This window comes from Astyanax mexicanus, chromosome 2 (assembly GCF_023375975.1).
Source record: "Astyanax mexicanus isolate ESR-SI-001 chromosome 2, AstMex3_surface, whole genome shotgun sequence".
NCBI lineage: Eukaryota > Metazoa > Chordata > Actinopteri > Characiformes > Acestrorhamphidae > Astyanax > Astyanax mexicanus.
Genome location: NC_064409.1, coordinates 9,217,354 through 9,236,567, shown reverse-complemented (window position 1 = coordinate 9,236,567; position 19,214 = coordinate 9,217,354). Strand labels below are relative to the sequence as shown.

The window sequence follows — 19,214 nt, the reverse complement described above, 5'->3', positions numbered from 1 at the left end:
TGCCAGCATGCTTTCACTAATAAACAATTCTTGTCTTTGCTCGCACTGTTTTATTTGTAGTTTGCATATTTTTTTGCACTTTAACATATTTTAGATAATACTTCTACAGTGATATTTTTAACAAAGGTTTAGAGAGGGATTCTGGGTAATGGAGTCCATCAGAGTGTCTATGTAAGTCTGAGGAATTCAGGTGTAGACAGGACAGGTGTGGTGGATGGGGGTGGGTAATATGGCCCTAAAACAATATCACGATATTTCATGGCATTTATCGTGATAACAGTACTCTTGGTGATATGACAAAACACTGAATTAAAGATATTATTTTAAAAATACACTACTGAAACAAAATAAAAAATAAATTCTGTTTTTGCATATGATATGGCACCCCCCCAAACTACGATATAAAAAAATACAAGACTTTTTATCAGATGGTAACAGACATCAGTGATCAAGAAAGTCATGATACTATTAATGCACTCTATATAATCGAGGATTAAAGTAAAATGAATAATATTGGACAGATAAAAACAGCAACCCCAGTGGTGCCCTGATGTGATAATTAGGGGTGGGTGATATGGCACGATATTTCAGGGTATAGTATCGTTTTTTGCGTTTGATACGATATGGCACAGCCCTAGTGGTGGAAATAACAGGTGTAACAGACAGCTTGCTGAAGACAGACAAACTACACTCTATTAGAAGCAATATCTTATTTAAAAAAAATATTAGTTTAAAAAAATCAACTGTTTCAACTAAAACGGTAAAACAAGGTAAGTGCTTTTTTTTTACCATGGCTACTTCTGTTTTTTTTTCTCCTGCTCTCTTCTGCTTGTATATACTTTTCATCTTACAATGCTTTTTTGTGGTTTACCACATCTCTATAAGAACATATTTCATCATACAGTATATACGACTGTTGTAAATGTTTGTAAGACTTTGATGGATAATCATTTTTTTTCCCTCTATGGTGTGTTTGTAGAGCACATTCCTCTGAGGCTGAGGGGAGGAGTAGGAAGCTGTTCTGGATGGCTGCAGGTGTATCATAATAAAACATGGGGGTCTGTATGTGGTGATCTCTGGGACATCAGGGATGCTCAGGTCGTCTGCAGGCAGCTGGGTTGTGGGCCGGCGCTGAGTGCTAATAGAAGTGCTGCTGAAGGTTCTGGTGGAGAAACTATCTGGATGAACAGAGTGAAGTGTAGAGGGAATGAGATTCACCTGTGGGACTGTCCTCATTCCCTGAAGATCCACACTGACTGCTCCCACAGTGCTGGAGTCACCTGTGAAGGTCAGAGGAGCAGACACAACTGAATATATTTGCCTCCTAACTGTTACAGAAACTTTACACATGCTTGAGAAAAATACTTACATCACATTGTTATTTTATGCTCACTCGCTAGGTTTCCTGTATCATACTTTGCCTTTAAATAATAAAAGAGGACAGATGGGACATTTTGTCTTGCAAGGTCAGGGACCACTTTTCTCCATTGTAAACAGGCTTGATAGCAACTTCGGTAACTATTGTTGATCATAATGTTGGTCACACACTTCCATCATTTAATAATTGTAATGTATTTGGGAAGGATAGAAAGTAACAATAGTGAGAGTCTGTATGTGCTTTGCACCAGTCTGTCTAGATCATTCTGTGTTTATAGACGTTTCATATGTCATCTTCCATAATATTAATTATATTAATATTAAAATTATTCACATCCAATAAAAGGACTGTGTTCATGTATAAATTGCCTATACATTTTGTATATTTGTTTTTTAGATTCTCAACCACAGACAAGAAGAATCATACTTCCACAAACTCCTCCACCAGCTGTTCCCTCCATCTATCCAGTGTCTCTCCTGGTTCTGGGATCTGTGCTCTTCCTGGCCTTAGTGCTTCTGGTTGTGCTGTTTTATCAGAACAGAGTGCTCAGGAGAGGTAGGGGGATTCTGAGATCATCTAAAATCCACTTTCTGTACTTTCTCTAATCATCATTAATCTTTCAATCTGTCTTCAGTCTTCTCTTCTACTGAACTGACTCCATGTTTCTCTCTGTCTCTCTCACAGTGATCTCTAAGAGGAGGAAGACTTCAGCTGAGCCTGTCTATGAGGAGATTGACACCAGGCTCATCCCTAAAATAATTACTGTCTCAACTAAAAGGAGTGAGTAAAATGTGAAGCGTTTTTTTCTCTCAAAGCAGAAATGTCTTGTCTTTAAAGAAATAATGTAGCAGTCAATCAAATACTTGTCAGATGACTCTTTTTTTCTCTTTTCTTATTGTGTTATATTTTAGTAGTGTTTTTTTAGTAGATGTTCTTCCTTTGTTAATAAATTACACCAATTTATCTGTTTTGTCTTCCCAATGAATAATGTCATTAAGTAAACAAGTAAACTTACACATTTGGAGATAAAATGTTGTAGTCTGTGAGTTTGTGTAAGATAGTTTTAGGAATAAAATGTATGTAAATGAAATAAAAGGCCAACTGAATATATATAATAGTAATATCAGTTTATTTTATTATGTTTTAGGTGAAGCAGATAATGAGGAAATGCAGTTGAGTTATGATGTCATTTTTGCTGGACATACACCTGACAGTGCAGCAGGTGTGCTTCTGTTTTTTTTTTAATCTGTCCTTATCACTAATGCCTATTTGCGTCTCTGCAGAAAAAAAATATATATATGTATATTTGTATATATATATTTATATTTCTTCAACTTTCCCATGTATAAAGGTAGCAATTTTATAAGAGAAAGCTATTTTATCAGATATCAGTCATTAAGAATTTTGTTATTTCTGTTCTTTTCCAGAGGAAGAACCAGATAATTACGATGATGTTATTGTGGAACAAAACTCAAACATTGTGATAGGTCTGTAGAGTTACTGTATGAGTGACCAAATCCTAACCTTAAAAACTAAAACATCCATAATAATAGTCATGTTCACTTTATTTTTTTATTTATTTTTTTATTCACTTTATTTTAGAAAACATGTTGGAGATCTACGATGATGTCATGCAGGTTACTGCTGGACACATCACAGCAGGTTTGTTTCTTATATTGTTTCAATAAATAATAATAATAATAATAATAGTAATAGTACATACAATCTTTAAAATATAATAATATATAATTACTACTCTATTTTTAAATTTTAGATTATGATGATGTGGAGAGTACTTAAAAAGAGTGAAGCAGATGGAAGTGGAGACAAAACCAATGTGATTTTTCAGGAAGTCACATTTGTGCAAAGTTAATTATAAAATACTATTCTATCATATTTTTTTAATTTCTTATTTTTTCTTGCTTCATTTTGTACTTACTTTTAACATTATATTTAGTGTCTTTTTTCCATGTTTTTTTTTTATATGGATCTGATACACAGTTTAGAAGACCTTCTGTCTAAACTCAATTTGCAAGACTTTGCGATTTGTACTCTATAATTAAAATGAAGAGAAACTAATATTTTACTTCCACTGATACTTTTCTTTTACTGACCTCAGCATTTCAGCAAGAAATTTATCCAAAGGTAGCCATTACAAGATCTCGTTCATTTTTGTCAATTATACACAGAATAACTATGGGTATTATTGCAGCAATAACCGCAATAATGTGCATTTTTAATTTATTTACATCAGTTACGAGGTGTGTCAGAGACACTGTCTTTTATCTCATAGAACTAAAACATTTTGTCTTGCTCATTTCTGCCACTGTTTCCTTAAACTCCTGCAAAGGAAAGGTGTGGTTAATAGTATATGTAGTACACCATGTTAGTCCTGCTGATAAACATCTATTAGTCAGTTAAACCTGAAATGTTCGCTTTCAGCGTAGAAAACCACAGAGCAGCAGGTGTTCATGTGGCATCGGTGGATCTGAGAGGGGCCCCGACACTTACCTAACAGCAAGATAAGGCTGTGTAGAAAATCCTGAACACTCCTTCTTGCTAACATCACGTTTGTTTTATCTAGATTACAAAATAATGTAGTAAATATAAAAGTGAAGCTAAATAGTAGTAAAATATCCTAATAATCCTCCAGAGGAAAAAGCTTTCTTCTGCATATCAAATGGAAAACATATAGCCACAGAAGCCACGGTTAAAGATATTCCTCATCTCTCCATGTGTGAAATCATTTAAAATTCTATTTTATACTATGGGCTGGGAACTAATGCAGATTTCTTTAGAGTGTGTTGCATCAAGTGCTGCTTACATATTATGGGCATTTGTGAGCTCCCTTCATTAAGAAATTTAAAGAAACTAGTCCCCATATTACAGCTTTGCAGTAATCTTTTTGATTTTCCTCAACCAGGGTTAATATGTACAAAGTTTTTTTATTGATATATTTCTATTTCATTTGCTTTTTAAGGTGAAATTTCTAGGAGTTTTAGAAAAGATCCCCTCTCCCCACTCTCCATGGTGCTGAATTGGGAATTTCTGCTTTATTTCAGTTTTTTACAACTGCTAAGAAGCTTTTACCAGTCCTTTTAACTCTAAATATAGCAACACACCTACCTAATACAATTAACCAAAATAGCATTGCCTCACAGAAAGGGTTAAAAAAAAATTTACTGTCCATTTATTGCTTTTGTAGTGCAGCGCTTTGTACTTGGCATCATAATATGAAAAGGTCAGTGGGTCTATCTTTCTATCTATTAGTTCTTCTTTAGGATATTTATAAATAGGGGAACAAAACATGCAAATTGTTTTTAGGTATCTTTTTTATCATTTTTTAACAAATATTATTCATTTTTGCTGGGTTTCTGCTATCTGAATTGAAAACAAAATATATGTATGTTTATATATATATATATATATATATATATATATATATATATATATATATATATATATATATATATATATATATATATATATATATAAAATGTGTGTGTGTATATGTATGTGTATGTATGTGTGTACAAAATATGTTGCAAAGCATTCATCTTTGGAGTGGTTACATTTGTTTCACATATATTTTAATAAGATGTAAGAAGAATCAATACCAACAATGATGTATAGCAAGTATGGTAATAAAGTGTGATTTTTTTTTTTCACACCTATAAAGAATGTGTCTTCTTTTTTTCATTTTTAAAACCACACTGAGCAACATGTTTCAGTTAATTAATGCATTTCATACTGTTTTAGATAAATAAATTAATCATTACAGAGAGAATAAAGGTTTTCTCAACCACCCTTGTGGTCCCATGGGCTCACAAGTCCCTGGCAGCGCCAGAGTCGGCCCGTTTCTCATTATAGATTAAGCAAGTTTGGACTCTTGTACTTTGTCAGAACGAACTTGGTAAGTTCGGCTCACGAGTGCATACTCCAGAGAACAGGACTTTTATTTTGTGATTGGAACAGCTGTGATCAGTAGAGTAGTAGGTGCATCCTTAGATGCATTTCCACAAACATACCCTACACCCGCCTCACAGCGCAGACAAACCGTCTTCGTTTGGTCCACCACTCGCTCACCAGCCTTGCTGTAGTTCACAGGGAACCCACAGTATTCCCACACTTAATCAGAGTTTCTGTAATCAGGATTAAAACTAGTTTTATATACTCTGTAAAAGCATGAGAAACACAAAAAAAGTTGTTTGTATGTGTAGTTAAAAGAAACTGTGACTTATCTTCATGGTGGATGTTATCTGTGTTTGGATCTGCTGTCTGCAGGTGCAGCTTTAATGCTGTATTTTGTGTGTTTACTCTCTCTGAAGTTTGTCTCCAGAAGGTTGCTGACTTTGTACCTTCCTTTGCCCACAGACACACACACCCACACACACACACAGACACGAGGAGGTGGAGCTGTGTTAATTAGTGCTGACGCTTTTTAAAAATATGGAGAAATAAAAAAATGCTTCTTCTGATTTGTCACTGAAAATGTTTGATGATTTCCTCTCCTCTTTCTAATAAGGTCATAGTGAGTGTGATTGGTGGCTGTGGGGTCTCTCTCTCTCTCTCTCTCTCTTTCTCTCTCACTCAGGTTCTTGAGTCTTATCTGGCTGAGTAGAGGTGAAGCTTGTTCTGCTGCTGAGTTGAGCAGTGTGTGTGCAAGAGATGGACATCCAAGTTCTACTAATTTTCCTATTGACCACTGTCACTCTCATCACATCTGGTAAGTATAATATACTGGTATATATATATATACATACACACACACACACAGCATCTTTACACTAACTTTGTGAACTGTATGTATGGACTGGCCTCTTTTTCTGTTAGGATGTTGTTGGAAAGGGCAGTGAATGGTATGAATTCCTTTATCCTCGAAGAACTAAACTACTTTCTCCACATCAGGCCAGGGATTTTCATGCACCGTGAGAAACCCCGGACCCACTGCGCCAGCATAAGGTCTTACAATGGGTTCAAGGATTTAATCTCAATACCTAAGAGCAGGCAGGGTACTGTTGTCTAGCCTGTAGAGGCCTGGGCATCTACAGGCCTCCCCAGACCATCACTGATCCCCCACCAAACCAGACATGCTGAATGATGTTGCATAATGTGGCATTCAATTAAAAACACTAACTCCAAACTGAGCAGGTGTCTCTGATAAGTAAATGAACAAGAATTATGTGAGAACTCTTTAAATAAACTATATAGAGTATATATTTACTTTTTCATATTACATTCATGTGATTACACTTTGCTATCATCCTGTCAGCTCATTTTAGTATTGCTATAGAAGTACAAATTAGTGAACTGATTTCTTATGATCTCTAAATCTGAGCGTTTGATGTCCAGTAAGGTGTTATGATTTGGTCTAAACTGTATTTCAGCCTTATTTGAGTATTATCATTTGAGTATAAGTGAAATTATTCTCTGATTATCAGTGTGTTTGTTTTTTCTCCACACAGGCAGTGTGAGGTTGGTGGATGGTGGGAGCCGCTGTGCTGGGAGAGTGGAAGTTCTTCATAGAGGACAGTGGGGAACAGTGTGTGATGACTATTGGGATATGAGAGATGCTGCAGTGGTGTGTAGAGAGCTGGGCTGTGGGGAAGCCATAGATGCACCACGGAGAGCTCGCTTTGGATCAGGATCAGGACCGATCTGGGTGGAATATGCTAACTGTGCTGGATCAGAGTCTTCACTGAAGAACTGTAGGTCTTATGATTGGGGTAGACAGAGATGTAATCATGATGAAGACGCTGGTGCTGTTTGTGCAGGTAAGATGCAAAAAAATAAAACATATTACACTGAGATGTAAACAAATGTGATGAGGCCTGTGTTGGAATGTACTGAATGAATTAAACAACTGTTAGTTGTTTTATATACACCCCTGTAAAAAAACTTCTTTGTAACATGAAAAGTTTAAGCCTGAACCTAAATTCACTTTCATACACTTAATAAATGGATTATTACAGAGGTGGTTTTAAATGCTTTGGTTTAGAATTATAATAGATTTTGTTTTTTAACATCCTTGTATTTCAGTTAATGAAAAGTGCAAAATATAAAAATCACTGCCACATAAGTTTAATTCCCTCCTATTCAAATTAACCTCCCAGCCCTCCCAATGCTGTGTGTTAATACTAACGTACATGTTCCCTTTGCTCTTAAAAACACATTTTAGGAGTCAGACTGGTGGGCAGATCTCACTGTTCTGGGAGAGTGGAGGTTCTTCATGGAGAGAGCTGGTTCACAGTGTGTGATGCTGACTTTAACCAGCAGGATGCAGAGGTTGTGTGTCGAGAGCTGGGCTGTGGTTCTCCTTTGGAGGTTATGGGAGCAGCTGCTTTTGGTAGAGGGGAGGGTCAGGTGTGGTCAGAGGAGCTTCTCCATATTTCATACATTTGTCTCATTAACATACACTGCTTTTAGCTTGTATGGGATCCTGGGCAAACCCCTGATTCAGCACTTCTCTCATACCATGTTATACACTGCCTGTATTTGTAATTAATGGACTAAACTAGAAATGTCAAAAAAGTAACCAAATAAATAACTTTACTGCAGGATACACACTATCATGATGAAATAATAGAATTAGTAAAACAACTATTTTTTTTTAAACAAGCAAGCCTGGATGAAAATGTTCAGAACAGAGAATTAAGAATGACAAGTATTTAAAATCAAGTACAGATACAGTCCAGCATTCATTCTGACAGGTGACTTTAATTTAGTTTTAGTCTTTTGACTAAAACGTATAATAGTTTGTCACACTTTAGTCATTTAGTCAACAAAACATTTTAGCCTAGTCTAGTCAAATAAAAAGTATGTATTACATTTATGGTTTTACTGTTTTAGATGTGTATTATTTATTGCTAATATTTATTAAAACAGCAGCTTTTAAGTTTTGTTTCATTTAAATTAAGCACAAGCTATTTAAAACAAGGTGTATGTATGGACATATTGACAATTTAAAGAACAACTCCCAGGTTCAGATGATGCAAAAATGAAAGACAACCAAAACTGAGATAAAATGGCAATACTGCTAATTGACATTCTTAAAACTACATTTCATTTTAACAGTTTCTCAACTAGAATCTCTCCTTTACTCACTTACAGCTAAATTGGTGTACTCTCATTATATATATGGATATGATATATATATGTGTGTGTGTGTGTGTGTGTGTATAATAAAATAGCATTTTAAAATCTAAGAACTTGCTGAAATATATGATTCATCTTTATTCTGAAGTTCTCAGGATAGCAGAGGACTGACAGCTTAGGTACCATACTAATGCATACATAACTACATAGGTAGTTAGTTATCTATATTGTAATAAGTTGTTCACAGTCATTACATTGCAAAAAACTAAATCTTAGCAAGTGAAATTATCTAAATTTAAGGCAATAAATCTTATTTTCTTCTCTGATAAGACTTTTTGTCTTACTAAGCATTGTGTAAGTGTTAGATTATTTTGCTTATTTTAGGGATAATTATCTTAATCATTCTTACTTAGAATTTGTACCTTATTTTAAGTAATTTGAACTCAAAATAAGCACAATCAAGCAGCAATCAAGTTATTCTTGTGTCCATAAACAGTGACTTTTTTGCTTGATTTAGGTGTTACTTCACTCATTTTGAGACTTTGCCATTGCTTTTTTGTAAGAAATGTTACTAAGAAAATTTTGCTTACCCGATTGGCAGATTTGTTTTGCTTAATACACATATATTTGTCTTGATTTGCATATATTTTATGTCTAGTTTTTTTTTTTTTTTTGCAGTGTAGTGTAAACTGCACTGTGAAGTTTTAAATTAAGGGATGGAATTAGTCCCCCTGTGTTAAAAAAAAGCTTCTTTTACCCGGTGAAAATAGTCACACTTCCATTACATTATGCTAACATTACTTTGTTTTAAAGCAACTGACCTATAAAGATAGTGAGCCAAATTTAGGTCGAGCCAAGTTTATGAAACTACACACTTTTACTGCAGTACAGATTTACACTCTCTACTAAATAATCCATCTCAAAAGCAGAAAAAACGTACCTTATACTGGGAGGCTAGATCGTTAAATATAGGGAGTATAGGGAATGTTTTCTTCTGATTTCGAGCTGGACTTTTTAGCAGGGTCAACATTACTGGCTTTCAGCAGCCTAATCTTTAAATTCTTAACAATTAGCTATATTGTAGCGAATCTGCTTTTATATTCTGTTCACTGTGAATTCACTGTTCTGTTCTGTGCTGGGCTTGTGATTGGGGTAGGGGGAGGGGCAGAGCAGGAAAGCGTGTGTGTGTGTGTGTGTGTGTGTGTGTGTGTGTGTGTGTGAAGGGAGAGAGAGAGAGAAGAGCTGCCCGTGAGTGTGTGCTGAGAGTGAGAGCTAGAGTTAACCAGTTAGCACTAGCCTTTTGTTATTTTTCGTAGTGATGGGCATAATCACGATACGATATCGTATAATAAACCCAACATTTAGTTACATATTTCAATATTTGTTATTTATATATATATATTTACAACACTTGTAAAAAAAACGGTAGACTTTTCTTATTATGTTATTTGTAATGTGATTTATATATAAATCACATTACAAAAAACATAATACAAAAAATAAGTATGAACTTCTGCAACATAGATATTACATTAAGAGCAAAATTAACATAAAAAATTTACATTCAGAAGAAAGTATCAACTTCAATGTGCAATCAAATTGAAAATAAATAGCCTAACTGTAGTGCAAAACAAAAGGTCAAAAAACTAAAATAAATACATATAAATAAAACAAAGACACATCCATACGCTCACTGTTGTGGGTGCAGAACAAATTAAATCCAAACAGGATCATCATGATAAAGGTGGCATTATGCCCTTTACTTCAGAAACTTTGTCTATTGGTTATGAATATGCTTGTTATACAACTATTATTACTAATAGTAATAATATTATAAAAAAAAATAACCACGATAACAATATACGTTATTATTACTATTACCAGGCCTCAACCTTGTTTTTCTTTCTCGAGAGCGCCAGCCCTGATAACAGTTCAGTGAGTGAAGGAATCACTGAGCATTGAGCAAGTTTCCTCGCAATGAGAGTCTCCGCCACCAGATTCGCCGGTGATTCAGTGATTCACAGACCACACAGCAGTTCCCCTGCCGGCCTGTGGGGTCGCTGCTGAGCTCAACTACTGAACTGAGAAATGAACGAATCAGCTGGGGAAGTGATTGGATTCAGTTCGTTCACTCAAATGATTCGTTCATTCGAACGAATCGTTAATGAACGACACAACACTATTTTTTCGGCGTGGTTGCGGCCTACAGCAACCTGGGTTCTAAGTTAAGTCAATAAAGCGACTTAAACTGCCTACTCGGTCCTTCTTTCAGAGTCCAGGCGGACGCTACAATATATTTAAAACACCTTCAGTCCAGTAACAGCTGTGTTTATTTGTTTTTTTAAAGTCACTGGTTAGCTCTGGTTGATCTCAGTTCATAATATTGCAGCAAATATCCAGCACAACAAACCCAGCTTTAAACAAAAACCATCGCTGTATAAACATAGACAGAGGAGAAGTTTTCTTTCAGAAACAGCCAGGGTTACCTGCGTGTTTACTAATCCGTTACTCGTTCGTGCTGGAGTTAAGATCATTTGCACGTTAGGTGGATTTACGGGGCTAACGTGTATTCATTTTATTAATCTTTAGTGATAGCAGGTAAAATCTTGGCAATGAAAGCTATATGAGTCTCGTGGCTCGAGTTTATGGGGCGTTTGGGGACAGTAGAACCAAAACAGCTTAGCTATGTAAGTTAGTTTGCTAATTTACGGAGCTACTTCATGACGCAGATTAGTCCATTCATCATTAAATTATCATACAATGCAAAGAACAAATGCTGTGTTCAGATGATGTGGTAAACTATTCATCTACATGTTGTTCTTTCTTAGCTATTCATGTGATTTTCTCTATCATTAACAGGGTGGTCAGCTTCCTGAGGGCTTTGAGGATAGTTATCCTGGTGCGTGTCTTTCGTCTGGCCTCTCAGAAGAAAGATCTGGAGAAGGTCACTAGAAGAAAGGTGAGGATCTAAATGGGTGCTGGCCATCTTTCTTTTATTTTAATTAAATTATATCAATTATTCATATAGATTCTAATGAAATGTTAAACTTAATTACAGTTTGATTATTTCATCATGATTCAGAGAGAATTAAATAAAAAAATTATACATTTTGATGTATTTGGAAATAGGTTGGAAAATTATTAAAATCCATCAAAACACCCAAGTTACTGTTTGTATGCTGATTTGTGGCATTTGTGAATCTTGCAGGTATCTGAGAACAAAAGGCGGTAACAAAAAGGATGGATTTGATTTGGATCTCACCTATGTCACAGGTTGGGATGCTTTACCTAATTATGTAATCTTATTTGAATCTAGATTTTCTGCTTATGGTTTGGGATCCAATAGTTAATAATGTTTGTTGCCATGTCTTTTCCCTCACCTGGAAAGCAGGCACTCTACAGAAATCCCATAAAAGTAAGCTTAACAATTAATAAAATAAAATAAAACTGAAAAGTCTGTAGAAGGCAATTATTTTAGCTGAATAATTGATTTAAACAGATTTTTATGTAACAATGTTACAATTTGCTGTATTTAGGAAGCTGCCATATTTCTGGACACAAAGCATCCCGATCATTACAGAGTTTACAATCTCTGCAGTAAGTTAGATCATATAATATTATATTATATTGCTGGAGACACTCAATAAATGAGTGGTGCTGAGCATAGCTTTGGTCTTGTTTCAGGTCAAAAAGGCTACGATCCACTGTTCTTCCATTACAGAGTGCAACGAGTGATGATTGACGACCATAACGTACCGTCATTAGAGTAAGTAATGAGCAGCACTTTACTCAAATGCTTCTTCTGGTGTATATGAAGCACTGTGCAACAGGGTCATGAAAAACCTGGAAAAGTCAAGGAATTTGAAAATAGTCATTTTCAGGCCTGGATAAGTTTTGGAAAAAAACAAAGTCAAAGTCAAATTTATTCTTTGTGATCTTTGTGTTTCCATTTATTGACTCTGTTTATCGACTCCGTTTATCGACTCTGTTTACCGACTGAGAAAAGCTATTTAAAAAATAATTTGATAACTTGATTGGAGTTTCAGATGGAATATAACTGTAAATTCACAGAGAAAAATCTAGGTGTTTAGGCTGTAATTAAGCTCTTGCTCTCTTCCACTCTTTGGGAAGCATATTGGTTATATATATGCAAGTAAATTACCAGTAATGGTGACAAGCAGGCAACATTTTAAACAGATGCATTTAAAAGCTGTTAAAAAATAAAGAATCTACACAATATAGACACAACCTAAACATATTCCCTGACAGCCAGATATCTGCCAAATTAGTTTATTTAAAAATTGATTCTGTTCAAAGTTTCAAACAGAAGATTCTATATCATGTTTGATGAAAGTGTGAAATACTGTTTACAGGTTAAACCTTAGAAATGTTTATCAGTGTTTGAAATGGGCCTGAGCTGATTAATACATCAGTGCATCATGTACCAGTGTTTTATAGCAAATGTAACCAAAAAATGTCCCACATTTTATGTCCCAGGTTATAGTTTTTTGCATTGTCAGCGATACCAGACGCACATTCACACACACAATGGAAACATGAACAGCTAGACGTGCTAATGAACTGTATAATACTACTGCTTTTACTACTGTTGATGTTTGGTGCAGCCATCTTGCGTTCTGAACTTGTGGGTTTATTCCAGTTGAAATGTTCTACTTAGAACTTGGAAATTTCCAGTTCTGAATTCCTAGTTCAGATGGAATGCAGTATAAGGATTCACATTAGAGCTCGACCCAACCTGCCCCATACACTGTCATTTTGAGCCAAAGCCCGAATTAAACCTGACATTTTTTGAGTAAGTAGAGCATTAAAACTGAGCTTTTAAAAAACATTTTCGTTCTGAGTGAAGAATGAATAAGACCTATTATTTAAGAAAAATATTATTAATTATTAAGTACAGATCTCCAAAAGATTAAAACATGAACAATGCAAACAATGATCCAAAGGCCTAAACATTAGGCTACAACAATGTCTGAATGACTTTCCTCTAATCTAGTACAATATAACATGGTTTAAGAAAAGAAAATAAATTCTTTTATAATTTTATTTATATTTTTTTCCCATTTTCTCCCCAATTTACACAACCAATTACCCAACCCACTCGTTAGGACTCCCCCTATCACTAGTAATGCCCCAACACACCAGGAGGATGAAGACTAGCACACTCTTTCTCCGATACATGTGAAGTCAGCCACCGCTTCTTTTCGAGCTGCTGCTGATGCAGCATTGCCAAGCAGCCAGCACATTTGGAGGAAAGCGCAGCGGCAGGTGAAGTGCGTAATATGGACAGTGTGCACTTTGCACTTGTGCAACTTTTTTTAAAAAACAGTTTGATTTGTTTCTGCTATATTGTGATTCATAGCTTTATATAAAATGAAAATAACTTATAACTATATTATTTTCTTTAGCCCGACCTGACCTGAGGAAAGTGGTGGGAAATCTCGAGCCAGGTCAGACCTTGGGTTGGGTTTGGGCAGAGAACCTAAGCTCTTATTCACATATTGAACTTTGTGTTATTGTGTTCTCAGGGACATGTTGAACTACACTGCCAGTTTGAGGGAATGTCATTGCCATCCACTGCAAAGGAGGCAAAGGTGATGCTGAAGTTTTCACTGATTTAAAGACATCATCAATGTTTTCTATATGTATTTGATTTGATTTTTACCCATCACCATAGTTGTTCAGCTGAATGTCTAAAGCCATATCCAAACTGGATTCACATACATTTTAGCTGAGGAGTTTTTTTTTTTTTCTTCCTTCATGGCACGGGTATAGCAAATCTCAGGTGCATGCTTTATACAGCAGTCAAATTCAGAAGGTGAACCACATGACTCCTCAGAGGTGCAGAGCTTCTCTCAGCTTTAGGCAAGTGATTGTGTAGCATAGCCTGTTGCCTACATACAAAAAATTAGAGACCACTTAAAAATGGTCAATTTCTTTGATTTTACCAATTTTTACCAAATTGAATATAATCAAGAGGAAGATCACAAGCCATCAAACAACAAACAAAGCTGAACTGCTTGAATTTTTGCAACAGGGGCATACAGTTATCCAAAAGCAGTGTGTAAGACTGGTGGAGGGGAACAGGCCAAGATGCATGAAAACTGTGATTTAAAGGGTTGTTCCACCAAATATTGATTTCTGAAATCTTTATGAATATGAACTTGTTTTCTTTGCATTATTTGAGGTCTGAAAGCTCTGCATCTTTTTTGGTATTTCAGCTGTTTATAATTTTCTAAATATAATAAATAAATGCTATAAATTAAAATATTTTTATTTGGGAGAAATGTTGTCCATAGTTTATAAAATAAAACAGCAATATTCATTTTACTTAAACATATACCTATAAATTGCAAAATCTGAGAAACTTGATTCAGAAACTAAAGTGGTCTCTTTATTTTTTTTCCAGAGCTGTTTATTATGAACATGTTACTGTATTTCTGTATTTACTGTAAGTTGGTTATAATATTCTTATCACATGTTTTTGATGGGGAATGCAATACGTAAAATGATTAGCTGCTCCCACCTGAGTCATTTAAGCAAAGAATACTGTATTTTCCTGATGTCATGAAGAAAAAATGCATTACTCCATAGATAAAGCTAATCGCTTCACAATAGGGTTTATGTTGGGTGTCTGAAGTTTGCTCTGCAGCTTAACTCCGTGGGTGATATAGCCAAAATCTGCTGGACACTTATAGTCACTTTGTTAGTCCTGGGCAAAAATCAATATGCAGTCACTTCTAACTGAAGTTAGTTGTCTCAAATAGATTTGCTTCCGAATTGACTTGACTTGAATTGTGTGACCAATATTTTACTCTCCATAAAAGCAGAAAAAGGTTTGTTGCATAGCTACAGTTTGTACTTCTGTACTTTTTATAGAGAAGTGTTACACGGGGTCATAAACCTGAAGAAACCTAAAGCAATTCTGTTTGAGGGAGTTGTTTTAGGCAGGTGTGTAAGAATTTAGGTATACAGTTCACACATGACTGTCCTGGTGACTGCAACAATCAGGGGAAACAGTGAGGAAACTAAAACTAGCAAAAGTATTTAATCAAGATTTTGATTATTTTTACTGTCTTTCTGTTTTTAGTGTCTCTCCATCTCTGCTACAAATGAAAGGCTCAATCTCTGTTTGGGAAACCAAACCATGGACACAGAACACAGTTAATTAAATGGAATTCAATGTTAAAGATACAGTACTAATAATATTCACTGCTGAAATGGTTCCCACTTCCTGCTAAGGTGCTGCTACATGGCTACTTTATATTCCAGATGTGTTCCTAGCTGATTTCCGTGCAGTTGTATTCCAGATGGTTGCTAGGGTCTTTAAGGTGGTTGTCGAGTGGTTACTCTGGTAACCCGTTTAACAATGAGCCAAATATATTTTGTACCAAATATAGATGTAGAATGTTGTACAATTTTAAGATCTTTTAATAATTGCATGAGGTTTAGTAAATTTCGACAGTAGACGCTGTCGACGAGATTTTTAAGTGGTTTCTTTTTTTCCAGAGCTGTATGTCTGCACTCTCCTACAAAAGTATTGAAACACTGAGGCCAATTGATTTTTTTTCTTCTGCTCTAGTGAAAACATTTTGGTGTAATTTGTTTTCAGTCTAAAGCAGAAATAAAGAAATGAGACTGACTTATCAAGTACTTTTGGGGGGCAGTGTATGTTTCCTGTGTAGTTCCAATTAAAATCTGCAGTCAGTCTGCTCCTTTCAGAGTGACTGCACTGTTATGTATATTGGTTATGTAATTTAATGCTCCTGGGTATTGCTGTGTTTGTTGTGCAGGTGTGGGAAAGGGCAATGGCAGTGATCTGAAGGTGCGGATCATAGTGAAAAGAGAGCAGGTGTTCCAGTGTGTCTGTGCCACGCAGACGAACTGTAGGGTAAGCTAACTTTTAAAGGTTTTCTAGAGTATAAAACTGTATTTACTTCCTCATAGTCAAATGACAAGAGTAGTTTCAGTACAAAAAAGTGAAAAACTGTGAACCTTAAACACAGTGGTTTCCTAATTAAAACCAGAGCTATATGGCATATCCAGAACAGACATGTGAAGTGGGCTAATCCCACAACCCCTAAATGATTTAGTAGTTTAGGGTGATTTCACACCTACATTTTTTTATTTGTCAAAATAAACTGTTCATATTTACGTGTAGTGCTGTTTGTTTGGACATGGGTGGTGAGTACAGTTATCACAACTGCAATGAGACTGCTGAGAACTGTTGGTCTGAACTCTGAATTGGTTTGTTTGTGATGAAAACATGATCTGACCTTGATCCAACCCATCTGTCAAGCATACTCTGTCAGTTTTAAGATGTGGAGTCAGTCAAATGAACACATGCCACCTCTGCTGTTGTTCCATGTTAAACTGCACAGAAATCTGTTTACTTTCTTGCTCCCAGCCAAGACAGCTCTGACCAACAACCAAAGAGATTACAAAGATTGTTGTGACTCATTTTGGTGAGCTTGAATTTTATCCTCTGTTAAAACAACAAACCATGAGGGAAATGCTCCAAGAGAATCAATTAATTACCTGACTTGGACCAGAGCAAACTAACTATAGTGTGAAAAAAACAGCCTTACATACACTATTAAAAGATTTTGTACATACATACACTAGTGAAAGTGTTTGTGAATCGGTATCATCTTAACCCCAAATCATATTTTAAATATGTACTAAAGAACAACTTTTAAATACTCAATAAGCTCATAATATTGAACCTTTAAAGACAGTAGCAGCCCACTAAAAACATAAATCACATTGTAATTGTTGGGAAAGGTCTTTCAGATGTTTGTCTTATGTTCCTTTGTGTTTATTTTACTGTTCGCTCATATACTGTGTTCTCATATTTTACCAGGTGTTCCCAGATACTGAAAACAATGCCGTGGTGATCAGCTTACAGGAAGGGCCAGTGGTTTGTGGTGATGTTAAGGTCATGTTTGAATCCAGGGCTGTAAGTTCCCAATCTATTGTAACGTAAGAATGATTTTATGGACATCGTTTTTTCCAGTTGTTTGGCAAAATGTTTTTTCTCTATTGTTCTCTATGCCCAGGGTCGTCCAAAGGGGTATGAGGACTATCCTTTCTATTTCTGGTTCAACACTTCATTTGTAGAGAACAACAGGTGAGGTTTTTGCTGTCCATTGTCCTCAGAAGCAGACACTGGCTTTGTTTACCTACCAGACCACTCTGGTTTTAGATTTTATATATAAAAATGCCAGGCCACTTAATTCATTAATTAGAATATTTTGATATTTTGTCCCCTCTCAGTTTAGTAACATTACTGCTTTCAATGTAAAAGAAAAAATCATATGGACTGCTGCTTGAATGCAATCTATAATGCTTTGGTCCCAAAACAGGCTCTATCTGTTAAGGGAGGAACTGGACAACCCACGTAAGTCCAAAACCTGGGACATCTACAAGGTGTGACCGTGTCTTTCAGTGACCAGTGGTTATGTGTGCAGAAACATGTTTTTGTAGTACACATGTATTGAAATAAATACTAATGTCTTGTCTGTCTCTTTTTTGAATTAACAACTGATATCTGGGTTGCTGAATTTCTGCAATTGTTTTTAAGGATAGATCTGAGTGACTTGTTTTTTTAGAAGTAAAAAGTCTGGTCTTACAGGTGGGCATGCAACTCTAAACTCTTTAGAATCAGCAGTTTTAGAGGTGACCTTTTTCAGAAGCGCTGTCAGTGCCATTCTCATATAAAAGGCTTAAAATCAAATCTCAAATGTGCAGCTTTTATAATAGTAAATAAAATAATGTACTATGTAATTGTGTAGAACACAAACTGTATAAACACAAACTTTAATTCTAGAATTGATATACACTATCTGCTGCTGTCAGTACAAATGGATGGCTGGGTCAAAAATCAGAGGGAAAATATTAAACTGGGGATTCACAAAAATGCTTTTTCTTAAGTTCTTAAGTTTATACTTAACTTAAGAGGTCTGTTTTGGTTATTTTTCTTAATGTTTAATTTGTACCAAAAAAAATGAATAATAATATATATACCTTTATGATACACTCACATTTCAGTGCTTGGTTTGACTCTGTTTTTTTATTTTCCTAATGTTTTCTTAAGCCTTCACATCAGTGTCTCAGCACTGGCATTCAGAGCCCCTTATTCACCATCCTACTCTATTGGACATTTCAGGGACAACAGCCTTTTTTGCCCAATTATAAACACTCTTCTTGTAAAAGTTATCCAGACATAGGTAAAAAAAAAAAAAAACAGTTGAACTATAAAGTATTGAAAAACTAGGATACTAAAAGCCAGTAATGTTAGCCCTGCTAAGACGTCCCTTTGCTGATCAATAGCTGGTTAACAAGATAGCCTCCCAGTATACTGTATGTTTTGTTTTGTTTTGTTTTTTTTACTGGCCTTGAGCTTTTATTTTTTTTAATTTGTACTGCAGTAGAAATGTGTTTTTAGAAACTTGGCTTTATTTGTCTCACTATCTTTATATATCAGAGTTGCTTTAAACATTATAATGTTAAGCATAATTTTATTTATAAATTTAAATATAACAAAACATAAATGTTGTTTTAATGAACGTTAGCAATAAATAATCTCAAAATAACACATCTAAAATACAGCAGACTAATAGTTTAAACCATTAAACCCAGCCTTTCATTGAGCTGAGAGAAAATTAAGTGTGCTGTTCAATTTCCAACGTTAAGAAATGGGTTAGACAAGCTATACTAATGC

The 19,214-nt window shown here is 35.2% G+C and overlaps 1 protein-coding gene and 1 long non-coding RNA gene across 6 annotated transcripts in view; both read left to right on the top strand.

Annotated features, from left to right (window-relative positions):
• Positions 1 to 4,765, top strand: part of LOC107197295 (deleted in malignant brain tumors 1 protein-like) — a 48,820-nt gene extending 44,055 nt beyond the window's left edge. The window contains exons 41-48 of the mRNA XM_049474218.1: positions 980 to 1,288; positions 1,401 to 1,466; positions 1,775 to 1,933; positions 2,063 to 2,158; positions 2,526 to 2,600; positions 2,806 to 2,865; positions 2,981 to 3,040; positions 3,153 to 4,765. Coding sequence (XP_049330175.1) covers positions 980 to 1,288; positions 1,401 to 1,466; positions 1,775 to 1,933; positions 2,063 to 2,158; positions 2,526 to 2,600; positions 2,806 to 2,865; positions 2,981 to 3,040; positions 3,153 to 3,178 — 851 coding nt within the window. The 3' untranslated portion in view covers positions 3,179 to 4,765. The remainder of the gene's footprint in view (positions 1 to 979; positions 1,289 to 1,400; positions 1,467 to 1,774; positions 1,934 to 2,062; positions 2,159 to 2,525; positions 2,601 to 2,805; positions 2,866 to 2,980; positions 3,041 to 3,152) is intronic.
• A 5,096-nt stretch (positions 4,766 to 9,861) lies between these two features.
• LOC125791614 (uncharacterized) lies at positions 9,862 to 18,739 on the top strand. 5 transcript variants are annotated; one of them, XR_007431363.1, is made up of 12 exons: positions 10,644 to 11,432; positions 11,682 to 11,746; positions 11,865 to 11,888; positions 12,010 to 12,070; positions 12,158 to 12,239; positions 13,600 to 13,759; positions 13,900 to 13,941; positions 14,020 to 14,085; positions 16,285 to 16,382; positions 17,355 to 17,450; positions 17,551 to 17,621; positions 17,857 to 18,739. It is a non-coding gene; the product is annotated as an uncharacterized LOC125791614 (long non-coding RNA). The 5 variants fall into 5 exon arrangements; XR_007431357.1 differs by having other exon boundaries at positions 13,600 to 13,764; XR_007431369.1 differs by having other exon boundaries at positions 9,862 to 11,432; positions 11,862 to 11,888; positions 13,600 to 13,764; positions 13,900 to 14,085.
• Positions 18,740 to 19,214: the final 475 nt, after the last annotated feature.